At 47.9% G+C, this 20,821-nt stretch overlaps 2 protein-coding genes and 1 long non-coding RNA gene across 6 annotated transcripts; all 3 read left to right on the plus strand.

Moving 5' to 3' along the window:
- The first annotated feature begins 2,334 nt into the window (after nt 1–2,334).
- LOC106866671 lies at nt 2,335–4,538 on the plus strand. Of its 2 annotated transcripts, none has more exons than XM_024462925.1 (3): nt 2,335–3,035; nt 3,118–3,230; nt 3,695–4,538. In XM_024462925.1, exons 1-3 carry the CDS (start codon nt 2,540–2,542, stop codon nt 4,091–4,093), a joined length of 1,008 nt encoding a protein of 335 aa, XP_024318693.1. In that variant the 5' UTR covers nt 2,335–2,539; the 3' UTR covers nt 4,094–4,538. The 2 variants fall into 2 exon arrangements, with proteins under 2 accessions (XP_024318693.1, XP_024318694.1); XM_024462926.1 differs by having other exon boundaries at nt 3,148–3,230.
- A 3,595-nt stretch (nt 4,539–8,133) lies between these two features.
- Nucleotides 8,134–12,037, plus strand: LOC100832188. Of its 3 annotated transcripts, XR_002960257.1 has the most exons (5): nt 8,231–8,848; nt 9,278–9,352; nt 9,498–10,840; nt 11,203–11,438; nt 11,685–12,037. It is a non-coding gene; the product is annotated as an uncharacterized LOC100832188 (long non-coding RNA). The 3 variants fall into 3 exon arrangements; XR_002960258.1 differs by lacking the exons at nt 8,231–8,848; nt 9,278–9,352 and adding an exon at nt 8,134–8,149; XR_002960256.1 differs by lacking the exon at nt 9,278–9,352 and having other exon boundaries at nt 8,232–8,848.
- A 3,254-nt stretch (nt 12,038–15,291) lies between these two features.
- On the plus strand, nt 15,292–18,187 carry LOC106866641 (proteoglycan 4). The gene has a single exon (XM_014902222.2). The coding sequence runs from the start codon at nt 15,471–15,473 to the stop codon at nt 16,659–16,661; it is 1,191 nt and encodes a 396-aa protein (XP_014757708.1). The 5' UTR covers nt 15,292–15,470; the 3' UTR covers nt 16,662–18,187.
- The last annotated feature ends 2,634 nt before the right edge of the window (nt 18,188–20,821 follow it).

Below are 20,821 nucleotides of genomic sequence, written 5' to 3' on the forward strand. Positions count from 1 at the left end.
ACTTAACGTCATCCAAGAACTTGAATAAGAAGCTGTGGCCTGTGGCACCAACTGGGTTATCAGTTATCACTGACTCACTGAGTCCAGAGAGGGAGAAAGATATGGCGCTGAATCTGATCTGCCGCACATATAGCCTCCCATTCCACTGCCAAGAAGGCACCATTCCTCGTCTTTCCCCGGCTCGGCATGGCCGCTAACAGCTCGAGCGCATTTCTACGAACACCTTGAGCGCACCTCACAGGCCGCCGCAGATTTCCAGGAGGCGGCACAGCCACGGCCGAGAGCGGCGCAGGCGCACCTCGCTTCCGCTACCAAGAGAGCTCTAGCCGCCGCTCGATCAGCGCGGGGAAGCTTCCCTCGGTGGTGCGCTAGCATGGCTTCTGTTGGTGGAGCCCCACCGTGGGCCGTGGCCCGTCGTCGATGGCTGCTGACGGCGGGGCTTTCCGACACTCCGACGCCCCCGACCGACAGAGCGGGCCACAATCGCAGTGCCCTCAGCGTGAGCGTAGGAGCAGGTGAATGGTAAATCAACGACACGCCGCCGCCGCCGGCGGCGACGCCAAGGGCGGTGAGCCGGTGGCCGCGGCTGTCCTACGCGTTGTTTCCTCTTCTGGCCTGTGTGAGTTGATCGGGCCGCAGTGCTGACCGGCCCAAGTAAGAGGCAAACAAGTTCATGAAAGGCCCAAATGAAGCATCACTCGAGACTGAAAGAAAACGCATTGCTTCCTTCGGGGAAAAAGAACTTCATTGTTCCTCCGGTGATCAATCCAGCACCGGATTCCTTACCATGATCAACAGCATTACGACGTCTAGGACATTAGAGAATTTTGACATCAGAAAAATGTGACGCTGGTGTCTTTTTTTTTTGCAGGGAGTGACGCGTGTGTCTTCATTAGCCATCGCACCAATCGAACTATCCGGATTTCTAGAGGACAGAGCAGATTAGCATCATCAAATCAGTTTCCCTTTGGAAGCCTTTCTCAGTCCCCTTTGATTCGAAGGATTTTCATAGCTAGAGACCAGACCGTCCGTGTCGTGGGCACGAAACGTGGCCCGTGCGAGTCAATGGTGTGGGTACGATCCATGGAAATTGATTGGTTCCATTTGAACGACACATGAAAAATGAATCCGGCGTATGATCATTAATCTTCGATTTGGACGACGCGTTTACTCAGCTGACCTATTCGGAGCAAAACTTAAACGGTCAACAGCTGTAGCGTAGGTATGTAATATTCTCTATTTTTTTCCCTCCATTCCCCTTTCCCTGTCATTTCCATATCTTAAAGCATAGATTAGATCCACTATCACAAAAAGGATTATAGTACATCAAAGTCAAACGGTAGTGGATCGAGATAGTATATAGTACGTACGCGCCAGTCAGAAAATGTATATGCAATAATTCTCGAAAAAAAAATGTATGGGCTACCTCTTGCCCAGAGACAACAAGCTGAGAAAACGAATATCCAAACGGATCGCAACAAATCAAACGTCTGACGTAAATGTTTCAATCAATACCAGAATCCAAATGCAAAAACAGATTTTGGAGAGAAAAATCTAAGACATTTGTCACAACGTGTCACGAACCTTGAAACATGGACAAAATTAATGCCTCGGAAGAAATATACTCCCTTTGGTGTTTTTAAATATAAGATGTTCTAAGTCAAATTGAACCAACTTTAAATTAGATATCATGATGCATTTAATAAAACTAATTTAGAATTGTGACGTTGCGAGATTTTTCATAAACTTGGCCAACTTTTTTTAAAATTGATTAACATAAAGTTAGAATTAACATCTCATATTTTGGTACATAAATAGTACTCCCTCTGTTCTAAATTCTTGAATCAAATTTGTCCAAATATATGGATATATCTTTTTTTTTAAACGTCTAGATACATGTAATATTTTGACAACAATTTAGGATCGAGGGAATACTAAATCAACTACTCCTAAACAGGCACCGGTGCAGCTATGTGGAGGTCAGGAGGGGGGGCGGCCCCTCCCCCTAGCCTGCCAAAATTTTTTTTGCTAATTAGTATACTCACTTTGTTCCTATAAACATAAGATATTAAAACGATAGAGAATACGTACATATTTCTTGGTTAGGCTAATTTGAAATAGAATTATAGGGTCAAATGACGCATGTGTGGTACGACCCAGCCGTCCAAGTGATTAAAGAAAGTGAGAGGTTTTCTTTTTGGCGTGGAACCGCCCGCACAGCTAGATGAGCTGCTGGCTCCATCCAAGTAACCAACCAGCTGACGACGCTGTTGCGTGTAGCTCCAATAATTTACAGCGTGCCATATATATACATCTTCTCCTCCGGACCTTCCTCGATCTGTCCCCTTCGAAGCAAAAGAAGTCGACGAGCTGTGCATCTTCGCCCCCAACCCGCTGCCGCTCCACGCCGCCTGCCGTCTGGAATTTAAGCAAGGTAATTGAGTCCTACTTCCGAGCACGGTCTCTAATCGATTCTCCTCCATGGATGTTGCAGACGCAGACGCGTACACAGGAGGACCGGAGCTAGCGGTCGACCGACATGGTGGTCGCCGACGCGGCGGCGGGAGGCGTGGTGAAGCTCATCCTTCACCTGGCACTGGCGATCAGGGCCGCGGCGGACACGGCGAAGCGGAACAAGCAGGACTGCCTGGAGATGGCGAGTCGCGCGGAAACGCTCGAGGCCGCGCTGTCGTCGCTCGACGACGACGGCGGCGGCGGCGGCACGGCGAATCACCAGGCCGTGGCCTCCGCGCTCAAGCGCCTCCGTCTTGCGCTCCAACGGGCCCTGCAGGCCGTCGAGGGCTGCCAGGGGGACGGCGCCTTGGCGCGCCACCTCAACGCCGGCAAGGTCTCCGCCGACCTGCGCCAGGTGAACCAGAACATCACGGAGCGGATGATGGACGTCATCCTCGTCTCCGGCCTGCACACCAGTAACCTCGTCGCGCTCAAAACACAGCACAAGAAGAAGCCCCAAATTCAGGAGGATTCTTTGGCAAACTCTCGCAAGGAAGAGGAGCATGCTTTCACATCATCAGGTAAAGCAAATATATGTTGTACGTATATACTACATGTATGCATATCCTTATCGATCTTATTTCTGTGTATGTATGTTGTCAGTTAATACTCGCTCTTCTACAACGTACACAGGCTTGTCTGAATTGGAGGCTGCTACAAACAACTTTTCAAAAGAAAGCTTGATTGGAAATAATGACTCTCGCACAGTCTATAAGGTATATATATGCTTGTATGGTTTGCTGATTAATTTCTTTTGTAAGGTTTTCCAATTATACATCAGTAATGTTCGCTCAATATGTCCTGTAATGTACTTTTGTTTCGACTGTTTTATATTGAATTAGTGATCTCTCTTTTCAGAATCGTTCAAAATAGCCTATTAATTCTATCACTTCTGTATATATCTGCTTAATTACCATGGTATTTATGTTTCCCGTTCATGGTACTAGTTGTTAATCATTTAACGTGTAAAAGGTTCTAAAAAGTCGCTCGTATTTTCTGTGTAGGCCATGTAAAGTCACATTGTTCCAATCGCTCTGTTGGGTTATCTCACTTTTGATTATCATTTAGGATGTTTGAGTAAAATTTTCAAAAACTTTTGAACCGTAATTTGTGCCACAGTAAAGCATATATTGTAACACACAATACATACGTATATGTATATATTATGTTTTTATTTTAGGGTGAATTATGCGATGGATGCAAAGATGCCGTCAAAACATACAGTAAGATGCAATACAAGGCTTGCAGAAAAGAACGTGAAAACGAAAAGTATACCGTGCCAGATCACTCACACGGTATTCAAGCCTCCACGTCAATTCCTGAGAGAACAACTACCAGCAGCCATTGTCTCTCTAATGAAGCCAAGACAGCGTCAGATCGACATGAGGTTATCTACAACATAAGACAACTACCAACGCTTGCGCCGTATAGCTCATTCATGGTTGAGACCAAGCTGATCAGGACGCCAATCTCTGAGGATGTGGCCTCCCATTGTGAGGCCAGGCAATCAAGTATTGAAGCCCGTGTTCTCTTGCTCCTGATTCTCTTCCTGGTGCTTTTGGGCTTCCGCTATGGCTAGGAAAAGACCCCTGATTGTGCACCTGTTTGGGCCATTGTTTGATGTCTTGGCTGAGCAACCCTGGATTGAAGATTGAAGGTTTGCATGGTGTTGGACCATATGGCTAGCTGTTAGCGTGGAGCTTGTTACTCTTCTTGATAAATAAACATGTAAAACAGGTTTAGGTACGATATCGATCCTGGTTGTTACGTCCGGTCTGTCTCGTTGCCAATGTTTGTACTTATGTTGTAAAGCCGATGAGCTCTAATATATAGAGATGAGCTGGCATTGATTGATGTACGAGAAAACCTACAAACACATCTCACAGTTTCACACGTGGAAGCAAGACTGGCAGGTTGACAATATCCAACTATATACCGGCCGTAATGTTTGTACCTAGTGGAAAATTGATGTGTTCTTAATTCTGTCAATTTGGGATAATAATGTATGCTTGAGTTAGTGTTTCTATCGTCAGTCTCATATATAAATAATGTGAATGTATGTTGGTATGGCATTTCTGTATTATTCAATTATGGAGATTTATTCACGTAACTTTTGTACATTGTATAGATGCATTCAAATTTAGTCAAAATTGAGACATCCTTTGTTGGACAGAGGAATTAGTCAAATTTCCCTTGATCCACCCAATGGGGCTGCTAGTACTGCTCCTTGTTAGCTCGCCAATCATCCATGGCGCCCCGCCGCCTCGCCATCGCCTGCCTTCATCATTTTTTTTCAAGAATGCAACCAAGCGGGTGCATCATCTATTAAAGAAGAAGAGCCAGAAGGCTGAGTACAACGCACGCCGTAGCGGCAAACAACGCCACAAAGTGGCAACCAAAAAAAAAAGATTACATGCTAACAACCCCCCTACTCGCCACATGGGCCGGAATGAGGGTGCCACGCGGAAATGATAATCGGAACTTGAATGATAGATAGCATTATGCCATCATCTCTCTATGCTCAATAGTCATCATCATCCTCATACTCAATGTCATCCTCAACCATCTCTTCCTCGGACACGGATAGAGCTGCAAAATTGTGACCCTCAAGGTACCCTTTGACCCTTCTTAATTCAACCAAATGAACTAAAATTTCAAAATGACACAACTTTTTGAAAATCTAGTTCATTTGTTTGAACTAAGAAGGGTCAAAGGGTACCTTGAGGGTCACCATGTTGCACCTCCAGACTCGGACTCCTCTTCCTCAAGATCTCTCACTCATTGTTCAAGAAATCGGTAATAGGTAACTGCTCGGTCGGGTAGGGATTAGCGATTAATCGGATTTCGGACCAATTAATCGGTTTAATCGGTCGACCATCATACTATACAGTATATATAATTACATATCCATCAGCAGCAATGAGTGAACAGTAGGGGTAGCAGCAGCCGCAGCAGCAGAGAATAAGAGGGAGAGGAGAACAAGAGGGATAGGGTGGAGGCCACACCTGTAGTAGCTTCTCCTCGAGCAAGGGTGGCGGCAGAGGCTGCTGGGGCAGGCAGCACAGGAGTCTAGGGCTGGCGGTGGATACCCAGTCGGCCTGTGCCAAGCTTGGGAGTAAGAGGAACAGAGCACCAGTGTCGTGGACGAGCTGAGGAAGTGCACCAGACGCAGGAGGTGCTCTGCCGGGCTAGATCCGAGCACCGACGGGGTGAACCGGGGGCGGCGGCGCAACTCCCTGACCTAGACGAGGTGTGGGTGCGGGGGGAAATGGTTGCGCAGACGCGGGGCGAATTTGGCAAGGGGGCAATTAGGGGTAATTTTGGATAGGATTTTCATCGGGCCTGCTGCTATTAATTGGGAATAAGGAGGATTAATCGGTTGTCAGACCAATAAATCGGTCCCGGCGATTACCTGCAACGATCGCATTAATCTACACGTTGGCCTCCCGATCAGCGATTAATCGTCCGATTAATCGCTGAGTCGGCCGATTTCTTGAACAGTGCTCTCACTCTTGTGCTTCTACGAGGTTGTAGTTGTTCTTGTGTTTCCATTGCTTCTCCTATCACATCATAAGGTATCCCCATAGCCGGATGCAATGCATGATTATCCCCTCCTTCAATGAGCCATCCTTGAGCTTCGGAAGCATCGGTGCATAGAAGAGAATCGGCTTTCCTCTTATCCTTCAACCTTTGTCTCTTGGACAGCATCCTTGTATTGAATTGTATGTAGACCATGTTGTTGAGACGGTCCGTTGTTAGTATATTTCTTCTCTTGGTGTGGATCTACAAGTAAAAGAAATAACTAGAGTTGAGATTGATATTATGAAGTAGGAAGAATGCAAATTGAGAGAGTAGGGCTATTAAGTAGTTTACCATTTCATAGACGCTCCAATTTCTTTCACAATCGGAAGAGCTAGAAGTCAACGATAGAATCCTCATAACCATCTTTTGCAACAAAGGAACTTTTGTTCCATAGAGCTTCCACCATCCAACCGAGAAATAGAAATATACCAGCAGAAGCAGCAGCAACGACAGCCAGCAGCACAAGCATAGCAGAAGCAATGAATAAAACTTTTGGTATCTTACCGGTATTGTAGTCCTCCCATTGACATGAAGTTGCATGCTTTTTTTTAAAAGGTCCTTCAATATTTTCATACTTCCATTGCTCCACGTTGACCACTTCATGAAGAGACACATTATCGTCACCGAAGTATTGCTCCGTGCATTCCATGAAGGCCACAGTCATGCTTGCCTCTTCAAATATTTCTTTGTTAGCATACACGAAGTGTGGATTTCAAGAGATATGCGGTCTTGTGCAATGGAGTATCAAGCCTTCCATTCAACTTCTTGATAATGGCTATAGTCTTTTTGTAGTTCTTCTCAATATTACCAAATGCCTCCTTCATCTTGATCTTTGCCTTCAAAATTTCTCCATAAAGCCAAGCCATAGATGGCTTGACATCCCCATCAACCAAACGAAGAAGGATCACCAATGGCTCAAACACCTTCAAGCTAAGTGTCACTCCTTTCCAAAAGTTGGCATCCATCAAGGTGGCCGTTGCATCTTTTCCTTTCTTGGACTTCACAATTGGCATCTCCTTCCATGTTCTATCAACCACCATAGACCTCAGAGCATCTCTCTTTTCTGCCAAGCTTTGCATAGTAAGGAAATTGGAAGCAAATCTAGTCACCCCCGGCCTTATGATATCTCTCCTCTTTGCGCATTTTCTCATATATGCCAATGTCTTGTGATGCGCATAGATGAAAATAGTGCCATTCTTTGCTTGATCAACTATGGACTTGAGCCTTTTGATGTTGCCAATTCCTTGTAGCATCAAGTTGATGGTGTGAGTTGCACAAGAGCTCCAAAATATTTTTGGCCTCTTCTCAAAATAGCAGCAACAAGAGCACTTGAACACGGATACACACAGGCACACATACATGCAGCAAAATAGCATACCGCTACAAGGATAAGGAAGCAAGCTAGCAGTGTTTCTTGTCACCGGCGGGCTTTCAGAAGAAGCAGGCGCAGAAGGTGCATTGCTGGGTGCCACATTTCCCATCGAGTTCCCCATTTCGCCTCTTCATCATCCATCCAGCAAACATTCCTCGTCAATCGCAACTCAACAATCAACCCGAAACCAGAACCGATAAAAAAACCACACACCAAAATCAAAAAACAACGCCCTTCAATCCACACACACACAGGTCCCATCACACGAGCGCGGCGGAGAAACAAAAAATAATCCGCAGCGGGGAATCGGCCAAGACACCGAACCCTAAGTTCGATCCAGCGCATCCACCCTCCCGGAAATGCGCGGGCGAAGCGCGCGCGCCAGCCGACCAGCCGGCGGAAGAGAAGACTGCACGCGCGCAAGGGGCAGGGAGACGGCAGGTGGGGTAAAGTACCTTCTCGGGGAATGCGGGAGGAATGCGGCCGCGTGCGCGGGTCGATCGCGGCGGCGGATACAGGGGAGGCTAGGGCTTTGGGGGCCATCGGAGGGGGGGGGGGGCAAGGATGAGCCCACGGGGTGGTAGCCGAGAAGCACGACGAGACGGCGTTGTGTTACTAGACTCTCTGTCCTCCGGCTGCCATCCGTCACAAGACCGAACAAACACAGAGAGACCCACAAAGGTTATGTTTTTTCTTTACACTCACACACGTCATGTTTGGTTAGACTTCGTTTCTTTTCTTTACTATTCCTTAATTTAGAGTCGCGTCCGTGGCCAGTATGTCATCCCACCCCGGCCAAGATCTCCTTCCCCTGCGCGCGCCGCCGCCAACCTCGGCCCGCGCCCTCCAAGCCGGCGACCTCCGCCACCTCCCGAGGCGTGCCCGGTGCCGCCGGCCCCCTCCGAGCCCCGATCCAATCGTCCACTGAGGAATCCCCTCCTCGCTCCGTCAGCTCCTCCCGCGCCGCCACCATCTCGCGGGGCCCTGCCGCCGAGTTCTCCCGACGCTCGATGAGGGCGTCCCCTCCAGTCGCAGCTGTCGCCGGAGCGGAAGGGGAGACCAGTTCCCATCGGCCATCGTGCGTCTCCTCGCCTCCTAGAAAGAGGAAAACCCCGCATCGCTCGCTGCCGCCGCCGCGTCATCCTCCCCCGGCATATGCGTCCCTCGCCGTCGCCTTGCACCTTGCCTAAGAGCCTCTGCCGACTCCGTTCTGCTCGCCCGCGTCCGCACCGCTGCCGCTGAAACAAGGCGCCTTCCTTCCTTGCCGCCTCCATGAGGCCGCTCCACTGCAGGCTGGCGGCGCGCCTGAGCTCCGTCCTGGCGATCTCCTCCTACGTGCTCGCCGGGAACAAGGCCGCGCCCGCCGCCGCCGCGCATCTGGTGAGAAATCCTCTCTTCTCAACTCCTCAAAATGCGTATTGTCTGCTCGTGCAAGTGCAAACTCCTGCTCCATGACTCCATGACTGATTGTGAGGTTTCCCCAAATTAGGTTCTTTAAAATTTGGAATTAATACCGGGCTTTCTGGTCTCATTGACTTGCAATTAATTTATATCTGATTTCTATTGATATCCATGGACATTGTGTGTTTTTTGGTAGTTAAGAGCATGCTCTTCAAAATTGGAATTTATACTAGGTTTTCTGGTCCATTGTGTTTCTATATCTGTATCTGTTTTTTATATCTGTTTTTTTTCGGTATCCATCTCCATTGTGTTTTTTTGGGTTGTTAAGAGCAGAATAATTCATGGTGAGGCTGCGACATTTTCCTCCCAATAAATTAGTCCTAATTTTGAGTTTATGTCTTCTGTCAGTTGTATGACCTTGCCAACTCCTATGAACAGTTTGTGCGCAAAGTTGAGAAAGTTGGAACCATTAATCACGTTAGAGTAAGCATCTGACGTCGTTTTTGGAGTTTCCTTCCATGCTGTTACAAGTAATTCGAACAGGCTTCAAACCTGGTGTTGGTGCTGCTTCTTTATCTATCTGTACACCAAATTTGCTGATAGTTTGTTTCATCCATCAATTTTGTAGGCCGCGGAGGCTCGGAAGGAGACGAGTGGCCGGAGGAGGTGGAGAGAGGCAGAGATCCATGGCTGCACCTGGCTCCTTAGTCCCGGCTCACTCGAACCAAATTGCCCCGTGATGGATGTGCATCGAAAGGATCTGGACATACAAACTTTATATCATTGAGATATCTTTTATTGTGTTTGCTATTTGGGGCACTTGATATGCCTCCTGCTTGTCTGACTATCTTTACAAATTAATTCTTCAGACAAATGGTACTCAACTCAAAATACAATGGTGGCAGAACAGGTACTCCTTGAGTCCTTGATATCTACTATGAGCAGCCAAAATTACTGATCTGAATGTGTACTTCACTCAATCATGTCACTGGCAGTTAAATTGATTCATGCAGTAGATCCTTTACAGCAGCCGCTTTTGTGCTACACCAAGTAATTTCATAGTGCTAGCACATAGAAGCTTCTCTAGATAGCACTGGGGCTGATTCAGTTATATAGGTAAAGAAAATAAAAGGTTATAATGCATCACAGGAGCAGGGCAAGAGTAGTAAGGTGAAGGCTTATTCCCTTGCACTAATCAATCATTGGCTAGCTGGATATGAAATCAGCCGGTCAGCGTCTATGATACAATTAATGCAAGTTCTGTATGGTTTCTTTTTATTGGGTTGATATTTATGCATTCATAAATTGTTTCTTCAGAATTTTAATCCAGATGTGAAGTGGCAAGGATGCATTATCTAGAATGAGTCTAATCATGAATAGACAAGTCAATGAAATCCATCTTGGTGATTAAGTTTATGAATCAAAATTATCTACTAACTGCAGAAAGGAAGAAAACAAGTCACAGTTATTCTCTCGGTTGTGTTCATTTCCAGTGTGGGTTTGCTCTGCATTTTCATACTTGGAGCAAATAGGACAAGCTATAAATCCTTTTGCTAGACTATTACATCTTATCTACTACCTGAATTGAAGCTATAAATAACTTTGCTACCTGTTAGCAGCAGCATGGTTGTCTTTATCTACACTGCCGGTAAAATTGTATGCTTATTGCGATCCTCAATTAACGAAAAGTGGAAATGAACAAATAATTTCTGTATACTTGCGACCGTACCAGGGACAAAAAAGTTTGTTCATTTGCTTGATATTGTACTTTTTATTGCATATATAGTTTTGCATGAAGCAGGTAAATGAAATTTTCAGTGTTATGGGGATGCATGAAACCATGCGCCAACTTTGTTCTCAGGTAATAGGGGAGGGAATAAAGCTGCCACTGCTCACACAGCACACCAATTTGTTGAATGTGCAAGCGAAGATACTATTGTCATACTACATGTCTACATACATAGTACATAGGTATGGTATATGGATGAATGTACTCTCTGCTGCTCCCCCGATGGCTGGCTCAACCTCAATGTATGCAAATTAATCTGCTTATTTTACTCAATCAATTAAAGGATTCTGTCTTTATGTACTGATGCACACGCACACAACAAAAAGTAACATTATATATGCCAAACTTGTCATAGGTGCTAGAGTAGTTGTCAATACAAACTAAAGCCAATTATCAACTTGGTCAACTTGAAGTTCATTAAGTAATTAGTACTACTGTTGAACTGTCAAAGTATAGTAGCTCAGAAATGTCGATGAATCCCCAACCTCGATGTTTAATATTATTGTTGCCTGAGATGGTTCTGTTCTCACATCTTGCATTGCAGTTAGCATCTCGGTCACCAAGGAGGGTGTGAAGTTCTCCACTTCTGGAGACATTTGAACTGCAAACATTTTTGCAAAACAAGACGGTTGATATCTCTGTTACGGCCACTAATTGGTACCATGAAGCTTTACACATCCTTCAAGAAGGGTGGCAAGTGGCAACGTGCTCAAGACGGCGCAGGGTGGCTTCGATCTCAGCAAGATCATCGACATCATCGTCTCCTCTGGGTACACGTAGGTGAGAGCAACTTAAACGCAGAGACGCTAATGCTTACTTGCAAATCAACCAGGATAGTATCCATCTCTTCAATGTTGTTGGATCATATGCTTCTACCCTCCGAAGGATCGGAAGCTTGCTTTTTTGAGATTGCAGCAATAGTGTTGTCTATGCAGAACACAGGTGTAAAGCATGCTTTAAACATAATATGCTCATTGATCCAATTGCTTTCATAAATCACATTCGTCATTGAATGCATTCTTGCAGCCAAAACTGGAAAACAAGAAATTCTCAGGCGAATGCTTGTTGACGCACATGGCAAGTGAAGTATTTCCCTGCTACCATCAAAGCTATAGCTGGATGATCCTCGGCATTACTGGTTCAACTCAGAGCTTTTTTTCAGCCCGGTTTGCATTGCTTTGTATGGTGTAGGGGATCTTTTGTTGTTTTAGATTACTCTTTTCTTTTTTAGTTTGTACTCATATACACAACATGGTTTCTCAATTTCTTTAATACAAATAGGAAGCGCTCTGCATGTAACCACATTCATTTCCCAAAAGGAATTTCTCATGTTGCAAATTATGAAATGGATATTTGTAAGCCATGGGCGGCTGTCTTGATCTGACGTGTTTATTTTACATCATTTCCTTGTGCATTTAGTACTTGTTTCGGTACTTGAGCATGCATACTTAGTGATATTTACTCTCTTTTTTGCGGATACTTAGTCATATTTACAATTGTAAGAAGAGGGTCCATGGCCAAGTTCTTCATTAATCATTGATGTGCATTGTATTATTGGTCCAATACAGTATTTGGTTTCCTCTCATATTGTCAAAGTTAGTGATTATATGACTTGGATCATATACATGTACATAAGCAGTGGTGCCTTGTTATCCGATGACCATGACCATCGATTTTTTATGTTTTCCATTCTCGTTGAGCTATAAAATGTTCATCTTGCCGTTGCAATGCACGGGCACTGAACTAGTCTACTTTGTACTTTTGGTTTATATATATGCCAAAAAATAATCTGTTTATGTGTTTTTGACATTGTATTTTGACTGAATATTGTTACTCTCTCTGTCCAATAAAAGATGTCTCAAATTTATCAAAATCTGAATATATATAGGCATGACTTAGTGCATAGATGCATTCAAATTTTATCAAAGTTGAGACATCCTTCGTTGAACGGAGGAATACATATTGACGTAAGCAAAACGGCAAAGCAAAAAATTGACATAAGAATCAGTTTTTTGGCTTATAAAGTCAAGAACACAATCGGGGACATGCCACATGATTCTCTGTTCCAAAATCTAAGGTAGTAAAACCGATAATGCATGCAACGTACATTTTTCTTTGGCAGAGCATTGCACACCTTGGTCGGTCTATATATAAGAACATGGTTCATCAACTTATGGACAAGGATAGCACTGCAGTGAACGGGAAGCTGGTTACGGTGGTGGACGAAACCGAGGGAGAGAACACCGTACGTACATACGTCCTCGGTCGTGGCGCCGCGTCATGGCGATTTGAGGGTTCGACGGTCTCGCGCGTCTCGTGGCAGCGAGGAGGCCACTTCTTACGGTCTTGCCACAGCAGCTAGTTAAGTAAGCTAGTAGGAGAATATCTCAATTCGCTGATCGACAAGCATAGAAGCGACGGAAAAACGTGTGACGGACGTGCGTGGCGGGGAAGTGAGATGCGGTTCTTCCACGGAACTACCGCTAGCTGCAAGGAAACGTCGCTTTACCGACCATGCATTTTTGCCGCCAATCTAACTAATCGATAGCAATATCTTCCTTGGATAATATCAATAACCTCTACATGGAAAAAACGCAGCCTGATCACGTGAAGACAAACTTCTGGAATCTGGACAAAACGACAGTCAAATCAGACTGTGCACTGACTGAACCAACCCGCCCGCTCAGATCGATCTGCCGATTTTTTTTAGGAACACAGTAACGACGCTCACAGACACGCTCATATCGATTTGCCGATCTTTTTTTTCCGATCCTGGCGGCTGGGCCAGCGGCGGCATGGGCAGGCCAGGCTGAAAGAAAACACAAACTTTTGCTCTCAATCATGCCATTTCACCGCATGTTCGTCGTTTCTCAAATTTTTTGTTCCCATTGATAACATATATATGTAATATTAGTACAAACAAAAGAAATTATACCAAAATATGCTACCTAAGGAGCCAGACAAAGAGTAAATTTCACAGAAACATAAGTTTTGAGGTGGTCTTCTCACCGATGCTAATTTATCCGTATAACCTCAGGTTTTGTGTCTAATTATCTCACATCACCCAAAATAACGATTCAAGCGATTTTGACAGTATTTCTCACATGTGGGTCCCACCTGTCAAGCCGCACGTCTTTTTCATTTTGAACCCCTTACATTTTTTTCCTTTTTTCCTCGTCCCCTCGTTTTCTTCTACGAGGCCGGCGCCGGCGCCTGGTAGCTCCCATCTGAACCTAGAGCCTCGTCATGACGACGACGATCTGGATCGATGGTCCCGCCGCGGCGGCTGCTTGGCAGGTCAATGACGAGTGGGGTCAACTGCTCATAGTACGTAGCCGGCTCGGATGCGCATGACGAAGTCGGAGTGGCGCACCCGGCTACCAGCTCGTTCCTCAGGTGGAACACTGACCTCCCCCTGAACACGAACAAGGCTGGCCAGCCGTCATCAGCACATAACCCGTCGGCGTTCGCCTGCCAATACAGAATGTGCGGCCCTAGCAACAGCACGGTGAGGCTTCTGGGCATGGGGATCTGCAGTTTTGTCGTATATAAACCACGGTTATGCATGTTCAGGAGATCAAAGATGCAGGGTGCTAAACTACGAATCTGAATTTTGGAATGGGCACACTGTTGAGGGGACGAGGAAAAGAGGAAAAATGCAAGAGTGTAACGGGCGCCTGACAGGCAGAACCCACACGTAAGAAATACCGTCAAAATCGCTTGAATCGTTGTTTTGGGTTCTGCGGACATATTTAAAATAGAAATACCAAATTCAATACTCTATCTAACGCCTGCAAGCCATCGATCGGTACGCTGGGCTGCGGGACGAAAAACTACTAGCACTGTGACAGTCCAAATAAGCTAGCTGTTGGCCCTGCTTTCACACACGGTAGAAAATGGAAGCTGTTGGCACTGTACGGGCAACTTGAGGGATCGTAAGTAATCACCACCGACTGCCTTCACGATCTCGACGGGGTAAAGACTTAAACAGTCAAGGCTGCTTAGCTAGCTTTATATAGCTACGGCTTACGGTCATGCATAGTATTCATAGGCGTATTCATATACGGAGTACTGTACATCGATGAGTGGTCGTCCAGTTCTGTGTTTGTCGACTCTCAGTCTCTGTCTCGGCGATAGGTGAGGGATTAATCTTGGTCGTTCCCTGGGGGAAATGAATCCTCATTTCGTCACTTGCAATGCAAGAAGCCTGCACAGAACTGAATTGGAACCTCAGCTTAGCCTTACTGGACGCAGAGACGCGTGAGCTTAGGGCATGTATAAGTTACCATCAGCTCTTGTGTTGTGTGGCCCATATCTGCTAGGCGACCAGACATGACGGCCCAAAGGGGCAGGCAGGCCGGGCGAGCGCAGATGCGAGGCCAAACATGACGGCCCAAAGATGCAGGCAGGCCGGACGAGCGCAGATACGAGGCCCAAACTGCTCGTGGCCCGAGACCACCTGAAAAGAGCATTGGTGCCGGTTGGCTGTATACTGCCTTCAGATTTCAGAGTGGTGTCCTTCTATGGATCGATGTTCAGGTTGATTAAACTTTTACTTATCAGAAACGGTGCGCAGAGCAAGTGGTTCAGTGCTTGTGTGTATTTCCTACTAGACGTACTCGAGTGGGTCCCATGAGCCCGGTAGGTGGCTGCTTACGGGAGTTGGTGTGGAATGTGGAGTCATCGCCGAAGGAAGAAAGCTCGTCTCTTCTCTCGTCTTCTACCTCGCCTCTCCCTCTCATCCCAATTCCCCTCGATCCCATCCTCCGAACGTGATTCAGGGCCGGGGGCATATCGCATCAAGAATCCAAGATGCTCATCGAAACGATCATCACCTTGGTGACCGAGTGCATGAAGGCGCTGGAATTCGTCGCAAGGCTGGAGAAGGCATCAAGCGAGGTGAAGACCAAGTGCCAGGACCTCGCGGAACGCGTCCAGATCCTGCGGGATATCCTGCCTGGGTACATGTCGGCTGCGGCAGAAGACGAGGGGACGGCGGCGGCGCTGCGGGGGCTCGAGGCCGCCCTCCGCGGCGCGCTCCGGGCCGTCGAATCCTGCGACCGGCATGACCAGAGCGGCGCCGTGGTCGGCTTCGCCTTCGCCGCCGTCTCCGGCTTCGACCACCAGGATCTCGCCAAGCTCGAGGCCGCCGAGGAGAAGATCGAGCGATGCATCGGGGATCTTATGCTCGCCGTCCAAGCTCTTTCTGCCGCGGATCGCCATCCTCAAATCATCTGCTACAACGGTACTGAACGACCACCACGAGGAGCTGCGGCCTCAAGCAGGGGCACCTACGACGACGACGTCCGTCGGCGTGCCCTCCAGCGCGGACATATGCAGACGCCGGCGACAACCCCCACCGAGGCTACTATTTCAGATTCCATTCGCCCTTCAGCTAATCGCCGTGGGAATCTGGCACCGGCGGCAATAGGCCCGGCTACTCCTTCGGATTCCATTCGCCCTTCAGCTAATCGTCCTGGGGATCCAGCACCGGCGGCAATAGGCCCGGCTACTCCTTCGGGTTCCATTCGCCCTTCAGCTAATCGTCCTGGGGATCCAGCACCGGCGACAACATGCCCGGCTTCTCCTTCGGGTTCCATTCGCCCTTCAGCTAATCGTCGTGGGGATGCGACACCGGCGACAACAGGCCTGGCTACTCCTTCGGGTTCCATTCGCCCTTCAGCTAATCGTCGTGGGGATCCGGCACCGGCGACAACAGGCCTGGCTACTCCTTCGGGTTCCATTCGCCCTTCAGCTAATCGTCGTGGGGATCCGGCACCGGCGACAACAGGCCTGGCTACTCCTTCGGGTTCCATTCGCCCTTCAGCTAATCGTCGTGGGGATCCGGCACCGGCGACAACAGGCCTGGCTACTCCTTCGGGTTCCATTCGCCCTTCAGCTAATCGTCGTGGGGATCCGGCACCGGCGACAACAGGCCTGGCTACTCCTTCGGGTTCCATCCGCCAATTCGATGATCTGGGGCTGGCGACAACCGCCACCTAGGCTATATTTTAGGTTCCATTTGGCCCCTCAGGTGATCATCGTGGGAAGCCGGGGCCAACGATAACAACCACCCATGCTGGTACGTCGATTCTCTCTCGCCGTTCAAATGATCATCATGGGGAGCCAGGCTTGGCGAAAACAACCACCCACGATGGGACTTCGAATCTCCCTCAATGTTCAACTGATCATCGTGGGGAGCCATGCGTGGCCACAACAACCACCCACATTGGTACTTCCATTCTCTCTCATCGTACAGCTGATTATCCTAGGGGGTGGTTGTTAGTGAGTCCATTTGATGATGAATGCTACTCCCTTTATTCCTTAAAAGATGTCATATTAGCTTTTATTAAGACAAGGATTTGACCACAAGTCACTATGTCAAGGTGTGGTTTGTATGACATGAAATTAGTATCGCTAGATTCGTTATCAAAAGTATTTCATAATACTTGTGGTTTCATGTCATATAAATCACACTTTAACGTATTAATTTGTGGTCAAGCCCTTGTCTTAATAAAAGCTAATATGATATTTTTTAAGAATCGGAGGAAGTATGTATTTCACATGCATGGTTCTGGCTGATGGGAAATGAGTTCCTTCCTGCTAGATTCTGTCTTGTTACAAGGACAATGAATATGCACACGGCATTCCTTTACGAGTTACTCTGTCTCCTGCATTTTTTGTGCGCAAATCACCTATATATTTTCGAAACTTATAAGATGACCCTAGATGATAAATATTATCACCTGCATTTTTCTCGATATCTAGGGATGTATGTGCCTTGCAGTACCAACTAACTAGTGTATGGAAATGTACATGTATTCAGGGATGGATGCATGATCAGCTTACAAGGGAGGCAAAAATGGAATATTAAGGATTGGATGGGGCAATTAAACATACATCTTACTATGTTTACAACTTTTAATAAGTGAAAAATAAGCAAATATTAAAGGGGCGTTCAACAAGGCCAAAGAGTGTTTTTAAATAATTATTGGGTTTGTTTTTAAATATAAGCAACTAACTAGTTTTGTTTTATTGGGTTTGTTTTCAAATAATTAAACAGTCATCTTACTTTTTTTCTCCGTCATGGCCCAAAGATGCATCCCGGCCGGAGGAGCGTAGATACGAGGCCTGTTAAACAACAAGGACTAACTCGACGAAGAGAATCTCGCGTCACGGGCTCGAGACAAACCTCAAGCGGTGGAACTGGAAGAGCTGCCCTGCTCAACCGCCACCGTCGTTCACCGCCGTGGACGCTGCATCCCCAAGGAGCTAACGAAGAGGCTGCAATGTTCTTCCACATAACAAACAAAAGAGGCTGCAATGCAGAGGACGCGCACGGGCTGCAAGATAATACGGCCCACTGACTGCTCCAGGCCCATCCAGAAGCGTACGTTGTAGTAAACCGGGTGTGATGTTACGGCCCACTGTGATAATTTTCACACGCATCCCCCGCGAAAAAAGGTTACACTCAAAAAACGACAAAGGGTTCATGAGTTGAGTTATTCATCGAAAATCAGATTCTGAAATGGTCATGAATTTCTCTCCTCAAAAAATACAAGGAATTTTGTCAGGTGCGACAAAAATGAAACATCACACGCAAATGCGAAAACTTTACGGGATTTTTTATATATCCAGGAGTAGTTTTATTTTATTGGAGTTTGTTTTAATAACAGAAAAATATGCACACACAAATCGGTAAAGGTCGCCTCCGCGACGCAGCGGGCGGCTAGCCGTCAAGAAGAAGGGCGGCACCTCCTGCTCTACCGCCATGCAGGAACTGCTCGCCAGGGTCTGTGGCCTCATCGATCCATCTGCTGCCTTCGACGACAAGGGCAAAGAGGACTACGTCTCCCTGTTCAAGACGCCATTGTCGGCACCGGTCATCAAGGCCATTGAGACCCTCGTCAAGCACGTGAAGAAGATGAAGGCCAAGCCGGCTGCTCCTAAGGGCAAGACTGCTGCTCCCAAGTGTACCCCTGTCTCTGATGATTAGTGCGACTAAGAGCTTCCACTGTTCGCGTCCTTGTGTGTCTCCGCATCACTGTATCCCTAGGATCGGCCCAAGCAGTCGGGCTCTGCGTACTGTTAACTCTTCGTCTTGCTGGTTTCGTTTGTGTGTGCTTTCAACCGCGACTTTCGTTTGTGTTCATCTCTGCATTGCTGCACGGCGTCAACTTACTTTCTTTTATGTCGCAACATAACGTCAACCTTGTGTGCTGGAACGTGAGAGGGCTAAATAACCCCTCGCGCCGGGCTGCGGTTCGTGACCTCATCCGCGACACCCACGCCACCATCATCTGCATCCAGGAAACTAAGCTGCAGGTTGTCGATGACCGCCTCATCCGTGACCTGCTCGGCCCCTGTTTCTCCGCCAACTTTGCCGTGCTGCCGGCGGCAGGCACTAGAGGGGGTATGATTTTGGCGGCCTCCAAAGACTTCTTCACGATCTCCGATGTGCACCTCTCGGCTCACTCGTCACCGTCACCATGCGTAGCGTGGGGGCATTGTGGTCCCTTACGTCGGTCTACGGGCCACAGAGTGACGAGGAAAAGCTCCTCTTCATTGAGGAACTCAAGCTTCTGCAGCCGGTCGTCAAATCGGAGTGGATCCTTCTCGGGGATTTCAATCTCATCGCTAAAGTTGCAGACAAGAATAACACGAACATCAACCGTCATCTCATCAGCAAATTCAGGGGTGCCCTCGACGTCCTGCAGCTCAAAGAAAAAAACCTTGGTGGCCGCCGCTTCACCTGGTCCAATGAGCAAGAGAACCCTGTGCTCACCAAGATCGACCACGTCTTCTGTTCCGACGATTGGGACATGATGTTCCAAATGCCCTCCTCTTGGCGGTGCCCACGCTGTGCTCGGATCACGCCCCGCTCTTCTTGCAAGGTGCGACGCCCAGTTGTCGCAAGCCTTCTTTCAAGTTTGAGGAATTCTGGCTGCGCGTTCCCGGCTTCCATGAGACGGTTGCTCTTGCGTGGAACAAACCCGTTCGCTCCTCCGACGCTCTTCGCATAATCCACATCAAGCTCAGCCGTGCGGCGAAAACCCTCAAGATCTGGCAACGGGAGCGGTTTGAGATTATCAAGGGCGATGTGGTCACCGCCATCATGCGGATGGCCGGTCTGAGGGGGGATTGCATGCACCTGCTCAACTCCACCAACATTATTCTCCTTTCCAAGAAGCCAGACGCGGCGAGGGCCAGCGACTACAGGCCCATCAGTTTGATCCATAGCATGTCCAAGATATTCTCCAAGCTCCTGGCTCTGCGTTTAGCCCCGGAATTGGGAACTCTGGTGTCTAGCTGCTAGAGCGCGTTCATTAAAAGGCGATGCATTCACGACAACTTTCTCTTTGTCCAGAACGCCATTAAAGCGCTGCACGGATCTCGCATGCCTAGCCTCTTCCTGAAGCTTGACATTTCCAAGGCTTTTGACTCCGTCGACTGGGCCTTCCTCCTCGAGGTGCTCGAGCACTTGGGCTTTGGGCAGCGTTGGAGAGACTGGATTTGTCTCTCATTTGCCTCGGCCTCGTCGCGTGTCCTCCTGAATGGTTGTCCGGGGACTCCCTTCTTACACCGCCGGGGACTGCGGCAGGGGGACCCCCTGTCGCCCATGCTCTTCATCCTTGCAATTGACCCGCTCCAGGGCATTCTCTGCCGGGCGGAAGAGGTTGGCCTTATACAGCCTGTGGGTGCTCGCCCGGTTCGCTGCAGGATCTCCTTGTACGCTGACAACGCCGGCATCTTTGCCAATCCTCTCAAGGAGGAGATTGCCACCATTTCGGCCATCCTGCAGCATTTCGGGGAAGCGAGCGGTCTCATCACGAATGTGTCGAAATCCGAGGCCTTCCCGATTAGGTGTTAGGGGGTCGATTTGGCCCACGTCCTGGAGGACTTCCCCACTACGATTGCCACCTTCCCTGGCAAATACCTTGACTTGCCTCTCCACTTCCGTAAGCTACGCAAGATCGACTTCCAGCCCCTCAAGGGTTGGAAGGGTAAGAACCTCTCCCGGGCGGGCCGTGTCACGCTTGCCAAGGCAGTGCTGACATACACGGCGACCTATCATCTCTCGGTGATCAAGCTCCCGAAATGGGTCAGGGTTAAGCTGGATCGGATCTCGAGGGGTTTCATCTGGAAGGGCGACGACAGTGAGA

The sequence above is a fragment of the Brachypodium distachyon genome, chromosome 4, assembly GCF_000005505.3.
Source record: "Brachypodium distachyon strain Bd21 chromosome 4, Brachypodium_distachyon_v3.0, whole genome shotgun sequence".
Classification (NCBI taxonomy): Eukaryota; Viridiplantae; Streptophyta; class Magnoliopsida; order Poales; family Poaceae; genus Brachypodium; species Brachypodium distachyon.